The sequence below is a fragment of the Diospyros lotus genome, chromosome 6 (genome assembly GCF_014633365.1).
Source record: "Diospyros lotus cultivar Yz01 chromosome 6, ASM1463336v1, whole genome shotgun sequence".
Taxonomy (NCBI): domain Eukaryota; kingdom Viridiplantae; phylum Streptophyta; class Magnoliopsida; order Ericales; family Ebenaceae; genus Diospyros; species Diospyros lotus.
This window is the reverse complement of record NC_068343.1, coordinates 22,834,683-22,853,742: the sequence shown is the minus strand read 5'-3', so window position 1 is coordinate 22,853,742 and position 19,060 is coordinate 22,834,683. Positions and strand designations below refer to the sequence as shown.

The window sequence follows — 19,060 nt, the reverse complement described above, 5'->3', positions numbered from 1 at the left end:
TTTCATTCTTGAACAAAAATTCATTTTTTTGATTTATTTCATCTATTCTAGGCTATGCACAATATCCTTATGCACCCATTCCACATGTTAGATATAGTTGGTGTATTCAACGAGTCCCTGTTCAGTGTTATGCATGGTTCCTTGGTAACTTCTAGTTTGATCAAGGAAACCACAAAAAATGAATATGCTAATGCAGGTTACAGATTAAGTCAAGAGAAATAAACTTATAATATCATAGTTGCTCCAATAAACTACATATTGAGGCATTTTTAAATGTCTTTTAATGGTAAAATTATTATAATGAAGAGTATAAAAATTAACTAATTTACCCTTATATTTAAATTATTTTTCCTTATTTTGTCTCTTTTTTCCATTTTTCTCAATCTTTTTTTCTATGATGATCTCCAACCCGTGTCATTGGAAGTTTGGCGATGATTGGATCCTACTACAAATTATCGGTTGTAGCTTAAATGTTTTCTCTCTCTCACCAAATCTTGAGATTATCGTTCTTGCGCAGTTCTCTGTCACTCGTACCCTCAATTTTGACAGAAAAAATAAATCATATGTAGAGGTTTTGTCTCACTGTGCAGGATAAAAAATCAAACCAATGATCTACTGGTGCGAATTCCAACTTATCATGACTTAACTATTTAACTTGTGCACTAGAAATGTCTCTTACCAAGACTTACATGCTACAAAGGTTGCAACACAACAAATGAGGGGAAATGAAACAAAACCCCAGATAATACTGGCTAAGTAATTTTTGTTGACATAAAATTATAATAAATAAGAATAATGTTAATAATAATTATTTTAAGGGAAATAGTTAGGAAACATTAAATACACTAAATGCACCTTGTATGAAAATAATGTGCATTTATTGTTGCTTAACTATTATCAACATTACCCATTTAGTGAAAATTGCAAAAACTAACTATATCTTAAATAGAAAATTTATTTTTAACCCCTTTCCTGAAAAAAAAAAAAATGTCTCTTACACAAATTAATTACACTCTATAGTCATTTTATTAGTTTTGACCATGCCAACTAATTTTATAAATCTTTTTTTTTATTTAAATGTTTTGACTCTACCACATTATCAGTTTAGGTACTTTTCTTGAAAAAAAAATTACTATAAAGTGTAATTAATTTATTTGAGTGATTAAAAAAATATATTTTTTTAGGAAAAAGGATTAAAAACAACTGTGTCCATTTATTTTTTATTTTTGATAGTTGAGTAACCATGAGTGATACCTAATGTGACATTCTTGCATTTATATATTATTTATTTACATTGATTATACTATGTTGAATTAATGTAAGTGTAAGAGTATCACAATAAATGTCACTTATCAATGTTCAATTTTGATTAAAATGAATCATAACCATAGGAATGTTAATTTAATAAAAGATATTGGATAAGGGCACTTATGCAAGATAATATTCCTCTCGAAAGAAAGAAAGAAAGAAAGAAAAATGTTATGTTATGCAATTAAAATGATTAGTATTATTATTGTTTTAATCAATTAATTCTTTGGAGATTAAATGAAGTGGGCTGTCTGACCAATCAAATGAAGTGTATTCCCGGAGAAGCTTCCCTCCGATTACAAGAGCAAGGACAAGGGCTTCTCCACTCGCTCCCCCATATAAATGTTGTCTCGGATGGTCTGATGCTTGTGGTCTCGCTCTATCGTTCCCCAGCCGCTATTGCTTTTTTCCGTGCATTTCCTCTCTATCTCTCTTTATACTCGCTGGGTTTCATCTCCCACTCGGTAAGATTTCTAGGGTTTTCTCTCTTCCTCCCTGTTTTCTGTTTTTCTTCTCTCTTTCTTTGTTGGATCTAAGTCAATTTCTTCGGTGCGTTTTTATCTCAGATGCGATTCATAGCTCGGTCAGATTTCTAGGGTTTTTGTTTTCCCTGTAACTGAGAAGGTCGGTTTCTTTTGAACGGTGTCTTACCGTCGTTGTTTCCGTCAAGAATAAATGCGAGTGATAGAAAGCTTGTTGGTTGGTTTGCGAATTAAACCGGTTAAGTAGATCTTCTAGATGTGTCGACAAGTAATATAAAAGATTTTAATTTAGCTTTGAAGTGGGTTAATGCACGTCTAGATCTGTGTACATATCTGATAGCTATCTTGATTAGACTTGAACTTTAAGCCTGTTTTTTTCTGGAAAATGCAGCTTAATCTGTTGGGTATTCTATAAGAACATTGGATTATTGTAGGCACTAGGGCTACATGCTTTGAGTATTTTTTCAAGTATGACTTCTATCTTTGTTAAATACATATGGAAACAATTCAATTGTGTGCATGGAGAGATTACTTTTCAGGAAAACCAATAGAAATAAAACTTGACAGATTGCTTGTGTTCTATAGCTCAACTCAAATACTACTGAAATCATGTTTTCAGGATAATGTTGAACTTAGTGGCCTTAAAATTAATTTATGCTACCAGTTAAGGGACACTCTATTTGCAAAAAAAAAAAATCTAGTCAAACATTTCCGTACATAAGGAAAATGCATGGAATAGAAAAAGTTTGTAACAAATGAGTTGGGGGAATTCTCAGGCCTTGTTTGAGAGAGAGTTACTAATGAAATGGCATGTAAATGAGTAGCATGGAATATAAAATATAAACTATATGTAACATACTTTCTCCATGTTGGAAGAGTAATATAACTAAATCAAATGAAATGGAAAAATATTAAGTAATAATAATATCCTCTCCTTTTGGGTTCTTGTGTTTTCAAATGTTCTTCATTGTTTGCAAACATCCTCTTATGTTACTTACTAATTTGGGCTCGCCCCCAAAGTCCCCTGGGTCTTCGATTCACGATCAGTGTTTATGTATTTCATAATGGCTATTGTGTGGTTTAGAGTGAGAGTCTCTGCAGCTGGTTATCTTGAATTCTTGGCCTTTGGGCTTTGCATACCTACTGTTTGATATGTTGTTTTCAAATGTATATGGTTTTGTTCCCTCTTAATTTGAAATGTTGTTATCTGAGACTAACTATTCTGAAAACATCAGGTCAGTCTTGCACACCAGATGTCTTCTGATCACAGCAAGAAACATCAGTTGTTTCTTCTGTGTTGTTTCCATTTCATGAGCCGGGGTAGGTTGTGGTGTTCTCAGAAGATCTTCTTTCGGCACTGGACCTAACTAGATTTGGAAGGTTTTTGGAAAGTAATTTTAGGGTATATATAGCTGTTTTTCTTTTGGTGCTTTAGTGGAGTAATATTACTTATAGTCAAGCTACATTTCTGGAAACAATTGGTGGGCTGTTGATTAAGAAGGCTAGGTATATCATATCAGAGATTCCAAAGCTATTATATTGTGGGACGTCCTGTTGGTACTCTTCATGGAAAGGACGTCTCTCCCTCCAGGTTTTCGCTTTCATCCTACTGATGTTGAGTTGGTTATGTACTACCTCAAAAGGAAGGTGATGGGGATGAAGCTTCTAGTGGATGCAATGGCAGAGCTCAACATCTATAAGTACTCTCCATGGGATCTTCCAGGTGTCAATGTCACTTCATTAATCCATCCGTTATCTCTTGCTTCAATTGCTTTCAATACTGCAGTGGCCCTTGTCTAGGCAGGCTGCTGGCATCTAATACTGGGCTTTTTATATGTATGCCATATTTACATGAATTTTATGGCTATGATACCAATGCTTATATAATTATGTCCTTATATTCTTATAAATATTCTTTGGATTGTTCTACATTCTGATGGACTTTCCTTATTTCTGCTTTCCAAAATAAATTAATGTATATTTGTTTATATAATGGCTTTTTTATGTTTTGTCTAGATAACTATATCTTTGGTGGTCTATAGTTTTGTTCCTTAGTTGTTCCTCCAATAAATGCTCATCTGGATTCTGAGATTGACTCTTTCTATCCTTTTCAGATAAATCATGCTTGAGAAGTAAAGATCTTGAGTGGTACTTCTTTTGCCCAAAAGAGAGAAAATATGCAAGTGGAGCTAGGACAAATCGTGCTACTGAAATTGGGTATTGGAAGTCCACTGGAAAGGACAGACCTGTTCTGTACAAGCAGCAGAATGTAGGCATGGTAAAAACCTTGGTTTTCCACAAAGGTCATGCACCTAGTGGTGAGAGAACAGATTGGGTTATGTATGAATATAGGCTTCAAATTAAGGAATTGGCAGATGCTGGTGTTGTTCAGGTACTTTTTTTGTTCATTGTCTATTCTTCAACACATCAAGTATTTATTTGTAATATTTGTGCTGTTTGATCTTGCTTCAAGTCTATTAAGTAGACCTTTTGCTATTCACAGACATTGTGGAAACTGACATGCACATATCTGGTAGATTCTTGTTTGGCTTCTGTTTTTCTTGTTTGCGAATAATGTTATATATATTTATATAGAGTCATCGGTGATGTTGGGAGATAATCTTGCAAAGTTAAGATGATAACTTTATGGATTCCAGCATCTTTGAGGCATGTTTTTGTCTCGCATTGAACGAACTCATTTGACATTCTTCAGTTGTCTTCCTTACAATTTTTATTATTTTTCAATCCTGCAGTCTGAAAATATGTCTTTTCTGTTTGCATGGTTTTGAGATTAATCTTTAGTTATGAATTGATGCCTGATATGCATATTTAGATAAAGAAATGGGCAGGTTCCTGTAGTTATTGAAGAAGTTGCTGGGGAGGTGATTATATGTAGGCAACATTAGGTGTTTCCTCACTCTTATAGGTTTATTCACCTAGCTTAGACTTTGCATCATGAAGTTAGTTATGGTGTTGCCATCTGTCACAAGGTCATGTTCTTTAGTTTCTCTGGCATTAGACTGTTTGATTGTTGTTATGATTAAGGTCAAGAGTGCATTTCAGTCCCAGCACCCTATAAAATTAAGCTGGATCTGTTCTGCGATCAAAGAACAACGATAGGGATTTGAGCCTAATTTATGCTTTGTTTTAGGGAAGTTGTTCCATGATTTTATTGGTGGAGAACGTAGTGATCTGAAGGTGCATAGCTGAGCTTATGTTTCCCTCCCAACCTTTTGACATGGCTACAAAGTTAATTTTGCTGCATTTTTATGGCACTGAATATTTCATATACACATTGCATAACCATAGAATTATAGAAGAAAAAGTAGGCAAAAGGGTTTCTGTTTGATCTATTGTTGCTTTATTGTATGGTTATGCAATCATATTCAGCAATATACTGATAGTCATGATACGGAAAATTCAGAGGTAGTCATCTTACATACTTACTTGATAAAGCATTTCCATTAATGGTTTTTCCTTTGTTTTAATGGCTAGGAGGAATCATATGACTGCGATTTCCACTCAAATATATATTGTTGTGTTTTAGGATGCATATGTGCTCTGTAAAGTCTTCCAGAAGAATGGGCGAGGCCCCCAAAATGGAGCCCAATATGGAGCACCATTTAATGAGGAAGATTGGAATGATGATGCAGAAATACGTGCAGAATCTTTACCGTCTAGTAGTCTCTGCCCACCGGCATTGCCTTCCAACAAGAATGATTCTGTTGTTACAACCATGTTAGTTCATGGAAGCACAAGTGTTGATCCGTTATCTGAACAAGGGCAGTTGAATGTTCAACCTCTGGCTGATGGTGTGCCTTCACCTGCACCAGATAATGATGAATACATGAACTCGTTATTGAACATGTTCAGAGATGATGAGGTGCGTTCATGACAATATCTTGTTCTAACATTGTCTGTTATAATGATGTTTCTTTTAGTTTCATTTCTAAGAATGGCAGCTGTTTATATCATCTGGCAGATATACTCTATGTTTTTGTTCTGTCTTAGCTTTGTCTTCTCTTTCCCACCCTAACTGGAGTTGATGAATTAAATGCCTATAGAAACTAAGCTTGCATGATTGTATTTACTTCTGGCCTTGTTATTTATCATCTAAATGGTGTTGATACTTTCCAAATTTGTTGAATAATATGTGCTGTGTTTGTCTTATCATTAGGACATTTAAGGGGCTGTGTTGGTAAAACATAAGCTCTATTAGGGATCTATTGTAGTTTGGAGGGGTTCAATAACTTCCTTAGAATATTTTGGCTTTTTCCTAAGAATACATTAAGGCTATGAAGTTGTGATGCAATCCTTGTTTGCCAGGTGTGAACACACACAATGTTGTATTTTTTTGTTGCCTCCTCCATGCTGTCTATGTGGTGGGTCCCCATCCTTGTTCCTGTTTTCTCAGTGTTATTATCTCTTCTTGTTCTCCATTGTTAATTTCATATCACTTTTTCTTCTCTTTGACATATGTATATGGTTGGTCTCATAAATCTTATTTATATTTTCTTATTTTCTCAATGTTTTTTTTTCATCTATTTCATTTATATATCATGTTATATGGTTGGAAATTAGATTAGTTTCTCTTTTTTCTATTTTATTAAAATAATTTGGCTTTGAATAGTGAGTTTTATTAGGTGTGGAGGGGTCCGTTAATTGCTTGCCAACAATATCATCTTTTGATAATTTACTTTTTCTTTTTAATTAGCAACGATATGTGAAAATAATATCAAATTAAATATGAGTTTTATACAAAATTATTTTGTGTTTTGCCTAAGAATGAATAATATAAAAAATAAAATACAAAAGCAAATCTCAAGTCCAAGGTGTGAGGAATTTTATTTGGGTGGCTCTGCAATTAGAGATTTCTAAAATGTACTAGAAACATCTTCATCTCCATCAAATTAAGGTCTAGATGGAGGTTTGTATATGCCTCAAAGCTCTGGAATTCTCTTTCCGTTGCTATAAATTGCCTAGCGACTCATCATTCCCTTGCATTGTAACAAGTGAGATTTCTTGAAAACTTTCTATTCATCAATCAACCAAATCAAATTGCCTGTTATTTTCTTTGATTATCTGAAACCTTGCTTTGAGGAGAAAATGTTGTTGATCCCAAGCTTCTTCGGTAGCTGATGTGGTGTTATCTTCGATCATTTCTCTCTCAATGTTTGGGATCTTTTTAGGGACTTCCCATTCCCTCAACTTTCTGGAGAATGTTAGGATTAGGAGCGTTTTAGACAACTCAACCAATGCTTAAAAATGTCAATCTCTCACACTCCTCACCCGAAATCAACCCAATCAACAGAAATAAAAAATTGAATTTGAAAGAACATAATTAAAGGAATGAAAAGCAGAGAAAGAAACAACCAAACCAATCAAAAAGACATGCGATATATCCTGGTTTAGGCTGCGGAAATGACCTTACATCCAGCCACCAAAACGAGAGCAATTCCACTAGAAACCAATTTCGAACAGTACAAGATATCCCTCTCTTCTTCTCTCTTTCACACGAATTCACTGCTCACAGAGATTACAAATGACTCTCTCACAAGCCTTTTCTCTCTTCTTACAGTAATATCCTTCTCTCTTCTTACAGTAATATCACTTGCATACAGAAAGGATAGAATGATCAATTGTATCTAACTGCCTCGCACTAAGCCTTCTATTTATAGAGGGTTGGAGGCAGTAATTACTAGGCTTTATATTTTGCCTACACAAAGACTAAAATACCCCTTATGCCTAAGCTAGCCTCGTCCTAACTTAGAATATTTAGTCGCTTCCATTCACTGGAGGGATCTCCTGTTCTTTTAAACCTTCTAGACAGATTTCTTAATGCAAAACCCAATAGAGAAAATTCTACATGAGAACACTCGCGTGGATTGGAAGAAAACATTGGAAGTGCATGTGTTCAAGGCCGATGCTTTGGGGCTGAAGAAAGAGGAAATGAAGGTGGAGATCAAAGACGATAGAGTTTCGCAAATCAATGGTGAGAGGAATATGGAGGAGGAGGAGAAGAATGATGCTTGGCACAAGGTGGAGCGCAACAGCGGGAAGTAACAAGCTGGTGGTGAGGGTAGCTAGAGGTGGGCTGGCGGCTTGGGAGGCGAGCGGTCAGTCGGTCATGTTCCTAGTGTTGGTCGTCGGCGAGGGATGTGAGTAGTAGGCGGTCGGTCGGTCGATCGATTCGTCAGTGAGAGATAGTAGGCAAGCGGTCTCTTCATGCTCTTGGTTAGTTGTCTTCCTCATTCATCAATAGCAGTATGCATAAGGAGGAAACATCAAGCTTTAACCCAAAAAATTAGTCGTTGGAGGCTGCTGTTAAACCATCACCCTCCTCAACCATGCATGCTTTCACGCGCCATGCTACCAGGAACAAGAGGTGCATGATTGGTCCAAAATTGCAAAGTGAGGTGTGTGCTTGTTCTAAAATCAAGAGTTGAGGGGCATGATAGGTTCAGTTCAAAGTTGAGGGGGCCAAATGGCTCCAAGGGTAAAGTTGGAGGGCATATTTATGCCTTTTGCCTTTTTCGTTTGAACTTTATTAAAGGAATTTGTATTTGAGAATATTTTAGAAGTCTCGAATGACATTATCGATGATCATTTTCATGTTAAATATATTTATTGTTATTTCTTTTTTCAATTTAGCGCCTTGCTTCAATCAAGCGAGTGCTTTTTTGGGGTGATGTAATGTCATAATGCCTTAAGGGTGCCTTTTGTTGTTGACTACCTTCCTTAGTCCCACTAGATAGGATCAGCTACACAGATTCACAGTTGTGAGCCATCTCTATCCATGCCCATGTTTTTAAGGAGTAACGTGTTAAAATAGGTTGGAGAACACATGAGAGATAGGTTTGACCTGACCCCAAATGGTTGTACATGGCCACGACCAAGGTCATGGGCGATGTTATGTTGAGGGTAGCACATGTCTTAGCCACTACCCACAGACTTGGCATGTGAAAACTTGTATTTTTTAAAATTTATAGTTGTAAATTGTAACTATTTATTTTTTAGAAATTTGAAATAAAAAAATTAATTGAGATAAAATTTAGTACTCACGATATTTTAATGTATTATTTGTAATTTTGTGCATTACAAGTTTGTACCTTATGTAACTTTTCTTTTGTTAACATAAACAACAACATATCCAACCTTTATCTCACTATATGGGGTCGGCTACATGAATTCTAGACTTCCAAAGAAAAGTTACATAAGTATAAACTCACTAGTAATGGATAAACTCACTTTGGGAGAGACATTAAAGTTTGATATGAAGTGTATGGACCTAAATATCTTTAGTGAGTTCATCCATTACTAGAGTAAATAAGTTTGGACTTAGTGCAGAATCTTGATGCAGTTCTATTGTAATTTTAAACGGTTCAATATCCCCTCCGCACGTTCTGACCATTGTCTCTGCACCGTGATACATGTCCTTAAGGGCTTGTATATAGGCTATTCAGACTCTTTTTCTCTCTAAAACCCTCCAAAATATTTCTCTAGGGACCCTATCATAGGTCTTTTCTAGATCTAAAAACACCATATGTAGGTCTTTCTGATGATCTCAATACCTTTCTATTAGGTGCCTCAGTAGGTATATAGCTTCCATTGTTGACCTACCAGGCATCAAACCAAACTGATTTTTCGAGACCTCTGTTTCTTTTCTGAGCCTCTGTTCTAGTACTCTCTCCTAGAGTTTCATGGTATGGCTTATTAACTTAATTCCTTTGTAATTTTCACAGTTTTGAACATCTTCTTTGATCTTGTATATAGGAACCAAAGTACTATTCCTCCATTTATCTGGCATCTTTTTTGATTTAAGGATCGCGTTAAATAATTTCGTTAGCCAGGAGATGCCCTCTTCTTCCATGCATTTTCATGCTTCTATTGGTATATTATCCGGTCCCACCGCCTTATGATTTTTCATCTTTTTTAATGCTTGCCTTATTTCATTTGAACTTATGCGTCGATAAAATGTATAGCTCACATTCTCTTCGGAGTTATTAAGATGTCCCAACCTAACTCTTGTGTCGCCCCCATCATTGAATAATTTTGTGAAATACTCCTTCCATCTCTCCTTAATCGCTTTCTTAATCACTAATACATTTTGATTTTCATTCTTTATGCATTTCACTTGATTTAAATCTCTTGTTTTTTTTTCTCTTGCTTTAGCTAATTTATATATATCCCTTTCTCCATCTTTTGTATCAAGTCGTTCATATAGATTTTCATATGTTTTTGACCTTGCTTCACTAACAGCTCTTTTTGCTGCATTTTTTGCTTCTTTATAATTTTTTTGATTTTCTTCATTGTTGCACTGATATACAACTTTATAGCAAGCAGTGTTCTAAAAGGCGCTAGGCGCTAGTCGGGCGCCAGGCTGGGGCCTAGCGCCTAGGGGGCCTAGGCGGGGCCTAGGAAAACTGTTTTTTTATTTTTTTTTTATTTTTTAACTTTGTGATGTAATTTGATGTTATTTTCAATTAAATCAAAGTTGAAAAACATCAATAATGCAACATAAATCAATAATACAACAATAATAGAATGACAAGTGAAATATAGAATTAAGCATGAGAAAACAATTGTTGTAGATCAGTTCTAGATTCAAACTTCAATAAGACAAAAGCAACAATAATGCAACATAAACCATATTTGAAGAATCTAAGTATCTAACTATCTAATTGGAATTCTTCGTCTCCATATTCTTCCAATACATGATCTTCATCAGACTCAAAATCAAATTCATTGAGCTCTTGCTCATCTTCTTCTTCTTCTTCTTCTTCTGATTGAAAATCATCTTCATGAAGCTCTCTCATCCTAGAACTTCTTCGAGGTTGAAGCATCTCGTCTGCTCTGGATGCTTCACCAATCACTTCCCAAGTAAGCCCCGTACCAGGCTCAATTTCTTCATCATCTCCTTCTTCAACAATCCATCCTTGTGCATTGCTAGCATCACTAGCAATTAGCACATCAACATTCCTTTCCTTCTCCCTCTTTTGCCTGTTCATCAGTTTTGCATTAAATTGGACATAGACAAGATTGTTCAATTGATGCACATTCAGTCTATTTCTTTTCTTCGTATGTATCTACATAAATAAAATAAAAGTAATATCAATTTAAATGATAGATAAGTTATTGATATTAAAGAAATATAGTTTATATTTTCATATGCACTAACCCCTTCAAAAGTGCTTCAATTTCTTTCACAACCGGATGAATTACTGGTTAACGAGAGCATTCTTGTTGCCATTCGTTGCAAGTTTGGAGTTTGATTTCCATAAGTCATCCACCATGTAACTACATAAGTTAACAAGTATAAAGTAAACAAATTTATACACTAATACACATTAGGAACTAAGAAAAGGATTAAAGAAATTTTATACCTGGATTATAATTGTCATCATTTTTTGCACAGCCTTGAGCTGCCCACACTTTTCCAAAAGCTCCCTCTTTACGAGTATACTTTGACAATTCAACATTTATGACATGACTTTGCAATTCAAAATGATCGTCACCATGATAAAACATCTCCCCACAATTAAAAAACTCTTCCATCACTTCATTATCAAGATATATAGTCTTATTCTTGAAAAGGTAGTAGGGATTCAAAAGGTAAGCCGCCAAATGCAATGGACTATCTAGCTTATCTTTCACCCTTGCTTCAATAATCTCTATAACAGGCTGATAGTTTTTCTCAAGATTATTTAGGGCCTCCTTAATATCTTCCTTTGCTTGTTTAATCTCTCCATATAAAAAACCCATAGAAGGCTTTCTATCTGCATCAACAATTTGAAGCACCTTCACCAAAGGTGCAAAAACCTTAAGGCATAAAGTTACACCATTCCAGAAAGCAATGCTCATCACAGTAGCATATGCTGCTTTCCCTTTAACATTCTTTGACCATTTACACTCCTCCCATTCAGAGCTGGTAAACATGGACCTCAATTGGGCCTTTTTCTCCATCAAACTCTGCAAAGTAAGAAAAGAAGAAGCAAATCTAGTGACTCCCGGTTTCACTATATCCCTCTTCTTCGTAAATGACCTCATTAAGGACAAGGTCTTATGGTGTGCATAAATGAAGATTGTCAAACTCTTTGCCTGATCAATGACTTTCTTATATCTTGGCATTTTTCCAATACTTTCAAGCATCAAGGTGATGGTGTGAGTAGCACATGATGTCCAAAAGATATTTGGCCTCTTCAACTTTAATAATTTTGCCGCTCCCATATTGTTGGCAGCATTGTTGGTTACTACTTGGACGACATTTTGTGGCCCAACTTGCTCAATGCACTTGTCCACATACTCAAATATGAGTTCACTTGTATGTGCTTCGTCTGATGCTTCTTTTGAAGAAAGAAAAGCAGTATCCATGCTAGAATTAACACATAGGTTCATGATGCTTCTTCTTTTTCTGTCTGTCCAAGCGTCTGTCATAATAGAGCACCCATTTTGTGCCCATTCTTCTTCATGCTTCTTCAGTAAGTCTTTCATTCTGTCAACCTCTTCCTTTAATAACGGTTCTCTCAACTGGTATTGACTAGGAGGTTTGAACCTCGGCCTAAATTGACCAACCGCCTCAACAAACAATTTGAAGCTATCATGATCAATAGCATTGAAATGTATACCAGTTTCGTACACCCATCTAGCACAATATCCTTGTACAGTCTGTGTTCTCTCTTTAAACAATGCTTCACTAATATTTTGCTGCCTTTGTATCATTCTCGAACTCAAACAAATTTTAGGACTAATGGAGCTTGCATACTTATCTATAGGGCCAAGAGTACGAGGGGCTTTTTTACTCCCTAACTCTTCCAATTCATCTTCATCATCCACCCTTTTCCCCTTGTCAGAAATATTAACCGAGGATCTCATCATATCTTCCTCCTGCTTCTTATTCTTCTTCTTACTCTTTGCCTCAGCAATAGCATTCTTGCATTTAGCTTTATCATTTGGAGAAGATTTTGGACATGCAGAAATATTTTCGGAAATGTGGCCGATGTGTTCTTTGACTTTATAAACTCCTCCAGGCATAACTTTATCACACAACTTGCATTTAACTTTATCCATGTTCTTTGGATTAATTAACATTCTATACTCCCATTTGACCTCATTTGATTTCCTTTTAAGAACTGAGGCGGCATCGAACGATGATTCCGTACTGCCAATTCCATCCGACATGACTTCCTTTTTTTTTTCTTTTTTTTTCCTGAGTAAATTGACATTGAATGATTGAATTAAAATAGATAATTAGGCTAACTAGCTAACAAACAAAGTCAAAAACTAACAATATATAGTCCAAGCAGCACCAGCAACAAGCAGCAACAAAGGCAGCTTGCTACATTTGTTGCTTGCTTGCAAGTTGCAAATGTTAATTTTTTAAATACATTAATAATAATAATTAATAAGTATTTGAATAACAAATAATCAGATATTAATATAATTATATAAATACTAAATTAAATAACAAAAAAATAAAAAAAAAACGAAACGGGGAGAAGCAACAGTAAGCAGCAGTAGCGCTGCTGCTGCTTGCTTATTGCTGCTACTACTTATCGAAGGAGGCGGAGGCCCGGAGGGTGAGTGAAGATTGAAGAAGATGAAGGCTGAAGCTGCTGCAAGAGACAATCGTCAACCAGGGGGTGGCGGTGTGCGAGCAGCGAGAACGAGACGGTGGCGACGGCGAGTGAAGAAGGTGAAGCTGTAATAGAAGAGACAACTAGAGTGTGGCGTGGCGGTGTGCGAGCATGAGAAGGTGGCGATGGGCCGATGGTGACTCTGCAACTACAAGAGACGGTGGCGGCATGCAAGCACGAGAGAGGCGACGGTGATGGCGATTCAGCAATAGACTGTCGGTGGCAGTACGCGCGAGAGAGAAGGGGAAATCGATGAGAGAAAGGGGTAATGGATAAGGAAACAAAACCCTAATCAATTTTATACTAAATGCTTCACGCGGCCCAGGCGGTCGATTTGGCCGCCTTAGCGTCCGCCTTGGCCAGACGATTCACGCGGCTAGGCATCTGCCTTTGACACCTAGGCGCCGCTTGGTACCGACTAGCCGGGCCGACGCCTAAGGTGGCCGATTTGGCCATAGTCGCGGCGACCAGTGGCCGCCTAGCGCCTCGGCTCTGCCTAGGCGGCCGCCTAGGCCTCTTTTTTGTTCACTGATAGCAAATTTTATTATTTTTAATTTTCAATTGTACCTCTTCATTTCACCACCAAGACTCCTTAAAGTTAGGGGTTCTACCATTTGTCTCTCAAAGGACTACCTTTGCCGTGCTTCTCAGGACATTAGCTATTTCTCTCCACATTTGGTTTGTCTGTCCTTCTCCATTCCCTTCTACCCCTTAATTTTTCTTTGAATATTAGTTGTTTCTTCCCTTTTAAATCCCACCACCTGATTCTTGGATTTTGTTTTATGTGATTTTTTCTCTTCTAATTTTTTATTTGGACGTCAAGTACTAGAAGTCTATGTTGAGATAAAAATAATTTGAGGTATTATTGAATATAAAAGTTATTATCAAATCATATATATTTTTTTCAATAGAAATGATGAAAAAAGATATAATGCAACATTTTTATTGCATTAATCAATATGAATAATTTTATTTTTTTCAAAAAAATTAAAACAAGCAAGCTATGCTGGTCAACTTGTCCGTGGCTATGATAGTTGTGCTAGGTTGAATCTTGTTGTGTCCAACTCGATATGGCAATACCCATTTTGCATGTCTAGTAAGAACATAGGCATTCCCATAGGCATGCCAATATTTGTCAAGGCCGATTTATTATGTGTCATGTTTCAAGGTTTTTAATAAAGTTTTCTTTCATCTTCCTCTCTTTTGGTCTTCTTATATGCCCAAACTATTTTAATCACTTGCATCTTATCTTCAATAGATTCCACTCTTAACCTTATTATGTTTGCTCTCATTTTTCATTGTCTTTTCTTTTATGGTGGTTTATTTGTCATAACATTCTTATCTAAGCTACACTCATTTTGCATATGTTGGTATTTATATGCCTAACATTTTGAACCATATAATAAAAATGGTCTTATAAATATCCAATAAAAACTCTCTGTTTAGCTTTAAAGAGATTTTACAATTGCATAAAATACCAGACAGACTTCTTCACTTTAGCTATCTGCATTGATTTTATGAGTAAGATCTTTAAACAGATTTTACAATTACATAAAATTCTAGATATACTTCACTTAACTTCAACTATCATGCCCTGATTTTGAGTAATGTCTTCCATAATCTGCTTTTTTTTTTCCTGAACCATTGATGTTTCTTATTGGATTTTAAAGTGTTCTTCCATTCATGTTTCTTATTCATGCATTTATGCAATTGCTCCATCTTCAATACAATATCGTCTGCTAAAAGCTTACACCAAGGCACTTCTTAGTAATATCACAACAGGAAAGATGATGCAGATTGTAATATAATCGAGTTGTAATTGGAAAAGCCTCAGTAACTCCACAAATCCTAATGCACGTTTCTGATCAATGACGGGTCTCCTTAAATATATGCAAAACCATATGCATATCTTTTTTTTATTTTTTTATTTCTAGTCTTTCTTATTAGTCTTCTCATTAAGTAGATAGCTTCTATTGTTGGCCTACCCAACATAAAACCAAACTGGTTTTCAGAGACACTGTTCTCTCCTTGACTTTTGCTCAATCACCCCCACTCAAAGTTTCATAGTTTGTTTCATTAGTTTGAGCCTTCTATAATTTTCACAATTTTGAATATCTTATTTTTTTTTTCTTTTAAATAGGCACTAAAGTGCTATTTTTTCACTCAGTTGACATTTTTTTTTTTTAAATTTTGGAATCACATTAAATTTCATTAACCAAAAAAAGCCCTCTTCTCCCATGCATTTCTATGCTTCTACCATGAATGATAATATTTAGTTTGGGCTTTATTATTCTTTATCTTTTTCATAAATTGCTTTATTTGGATAAATATCTCTCCTTCCCCATCTAAAAGAAAACTACAAGTCATCAAATTATTTTCACTGCAAAGAAATCCATGAAGGTCTACCAAGTCTAAAATGACAGCTTTTTTGTTTTGGAGATTTTTTTATCCCCTCTTCCTCAGTTCTCCTATATCTTAATCTGTATGTTATCCAATTTTCTTGCAATGTTCAATATACTAATTCAAATGTTTTTAAACTTTTCCCTCCTTGGTTACCATTCTTCTGTTTTGTTAATTTTGTCTCAAATACTTATGTTTGTTCCTTTTGTGTGTGTGTGTGGGGGGGGTGTTGTATATGGGCATAGTTTGGAAATTGTTCATTAAGACATGTTATTAATTGTTTGTACAGGTGGATAATTGCAATGATATATACAAGGGCTTGGGTGACTTGGACTGGGCAGATCTGATTGGAGGTGAGTGTGGGACAACTAACTATGGCGGCACTAACCCAGTGCTTATGGGCAACGGCATGGCTCCAAACACTGATGGGACAACTAAATATGGCACTAACCCAGTGCTTATGGGCAGGGACATGGCCCCAAACACTGATGAGACAACTAAATATGGCACTAACCCAGTGCTTATGGGCAATGACGTGGCTTTTTTGGAGCTGAATGATCTCAGCTACCCATTACACTACCCTGTTGAGGCCACTGCATCTGAACACTTCAGTGATAGATCATACGAACCCTACAGAGATAACTATCCAAAGCAAAGTTGTTTCCCAGTTGATTCCTTTGGTGCTTTTCACCATGTTTCTGATATGAACCAGTTGCCCATGCTGCCTGAAGAAGCTAATGGGCACAGTAATCATCTTGATTTGTTCCAGGTGATCTTGATTTTATATGAATTCTACTACAATTTATTTGTTATTTTCTTTCCCAGATGTGCACAAAATACATGTTTTTCCTTTTCCCCATTTCCACTGATTACTGATTACATACTTCTGATGAACGCAGGAATATGATCCTTGGGAAAATGCAAATCAGGGATTCACTGCTAGTTCTTACAATCTGCCTTCTACTCCTTGCGAGCAGCCCAGAGAGGGAAATACTGTTGTGCAAGACCAGAATAGAGGTAGATTTCATCATCTTCAATGACTGTTCTGATGGTTCAAGCCAGTACCCGTGTTTTAACTGTTACTCAGCTGGCATGATTATATATTGAACAAATATGACAAACCTTAAATATTGATATGATAATAAAACATATCAGGTCTAAGCTTGCACCTGCTAAGTCTAGTTTGGTCTCTGTTGGTAATCAAGTCTAAATTACCATCAGGTTGTGGAAAAAGATCTTTTTTTTTTAATCATTTGTTGAGTTCCTTTTTCTTTTGGCATTTGATTCGTGTATGTGCTCCAATCATGTAGAAGTTTATGATACGGGCTGTTAATACGGTAACATCTTGTTTATGATCAGAATGTGCAGCAGGTACTTGCTGCTGCCTTTGTTATACGTTTATCTGTTCTCTGGAACAGGGATCCTCATTACGTTGTGCTATTTGTTTGTTATATTTGTTTACCAGGAGAGCACCAAAGAAAATCTTACTCAAGACTCCAACAACTGTTGGAGTCCATCCCTGCCCGTCCTGCATCAGCTGCAGAGCACCTTGTTTTTGCTGACAGGGCTGAGAAATTGAAGGAACCTAGTCCCTTTGTCATCTATGGTTGCTCCTCCATTGACGTCAAGGCTGAGGTGACTGGTAGGGTTGGTAGGTGCACTGAGGATGCTTTGTCACAAAAGTTGGAGGGGCTTCCTTATGGGTGTTGCACCTGCAACCTGCCCAGGACGGGTTTTGGCAAATCAATGGTAGAATGTGGCAGGCTGTTTGGACTTTCCACGTTCCGGGGGATGCTTTCTTTTTTTACTTGGATCTTCTTAATTGCAGTGCTGGCTAAACTTGGCAAGTTTACTTGGAACGTGATTGTCTCCCATCAATTTTCTTTGCCATTTTCTGTGTCATAATTGTTTGGTGGGTTGTCAATTATTTAGAATAATCTAGTTTCTGGTAGATATCATTGGCCGGCTTAACTGTTAAGTATGGTAGTTATTTTGGTTTAGACTCGTGTCTGGTTCCCATACTATATTTTGTTGAGAGCGAAAGCGAGGGCTGTGTAATTATCCCAACCAAGCAATTTGCCTAAATGCACTCGTCTTTTCTATGAATAAATTGCTAGTTTTAAGTTTAAGAGTAGGCGGTATAATGATCTACAACTTGCTGATGCTGAAGCTGATGTGATACATGCAACAGTCATGCAGCCCAGCAAGGCTTGATCAAGTCTGTTAGTTTAGTGGGTGCTTAGTTGTTTTAGTGGGTTAATTAATGTTGTGTTGATTTTCAGCCAGAGTGATAGATATTTTTCTTATTTTGTAGTTTTATTGTTATTCTTGTATGTCTATAAATATGGATTGAAGGTGAAGGAGTGGGATGCTGAGAATTAATCCGAATATATTCTATTTGTCTTCTCCCTCAATTTTACTATCTCTCTTTCTCTTAAAATTATACTCATCAAGTGGTATCAGAGTACAATTCCGACCATGGACACTCGCGGCAAAACTAATGCCTGAGTCTTGAAACGAAGTTCATGGATCTTGGGATGTCATGAATCCAGTATTAAGCAAATCCACTCTACTCTCTAGACTATATTATTAGAGTTTCAATCTCTTTGTGCCTCACAAAATCGTGTCAATAATCACTCTTAAATAAACCCCTTTGCTCCTGTTGAATCCTTCCAACAAGTTAATATACTACCAACTAATCACTCTTGATTCTCCACGAATTGTAATTATCATCATTTCAATTTGAATTTTCTCAAATTTAATGGAGAAGACATGCAAGGATAGATTTATAAGTGGAGCAATATTTTGACTTTAAGGAGGTGGTTGCCGAACAAGAAGTCCAACTTGCCTCCTTTCTCCGCGAAGGAATAACGCTCCAATGGCATAGGTGGCTCATCGAGTTAAGAGAGCTAGAAACTTAGACGGAATTCACCAAGGCCTTGTTGCTTTGTTTTGGTCCAACTGACTATCAGGACCCCTTCGAAGCACTTACTGAACTCAAGCAAATTACCATTGTTTCAACGTTTTAAGACGAATTCGAGAAGCTCTCCCACCAAGTCGATGACTTACTAGAAAAGTTTTTAATCGGTTGTTTTGTTGCAAGGGTCAAAGACGAAATCAAGTTGGACGCTAAAATCAAATAGCTCTGCTAACTGGCTGATGCTATTGGAGTGGCCTGATTGGTGGAAAAACTCAATGGCTTGTAAAGAAGATGGGATAGTTCCTTCAGGTCCCCCA

The 19,060-nt window shown here is 36.3% G+C and overlaps 1 protein-coding gene across 3 annotated transcripts; it reads left to right on the top strand.

The window, feature by feature from the left end:
- The first annotated feature begins 1,623 nt into the window (after window positions 1–1,623).
- Window positions 1,624–17,952, top strand: LOC127803941 (NAC domain-containing protein 82-like). 3 transcript variants are annotated; one of them, XM_052340597.1, is made up of 8 exons: window positions 1,875–2,028; window positions 3,026–3,513; window positions 3,905–4,182; window positions 5,338–5,673; window positions 16,113–16,592; window positions 16,723–16,840; window positions 17,134–17,194; window positions 17,289–17,348. In XM_052340597.1, the coding sequence occupies exons 2-7, from the start codon at window positions 3,357–3,359 to the stop codon at window positions 17,154–17,156; spliced, it is 1,392 nt and encodes a 463-aa protein (XP_052196557.1). In that variant the 5' UTR covers window positions 1,875–2,028; window positions 3,026–3,356; the 3' UTR covers window positions 17,157–17,194; window positions 17,289–17,348. The 3 variants fall into 3 exon arrangements, with proteins under 3 accessions (XP_052196556.1, XP_052196557.1, XP_052196555.1); XM_052340596.1 differs by lacking the exons at window positions 1,875–2,028; window positions 17,134–17,194 and adding an exon at window positions 1,624–1,772 and having other exon boundaries at window positions 17,289–17,952; XM_052340595.1 differs by lacking the exon at window positions 17,134–17,194 and having other exon boundaries at window positions 17,289–17,952.
- Window positions 17,953–19,060: the final 1,108 nt, after the last annotated feature.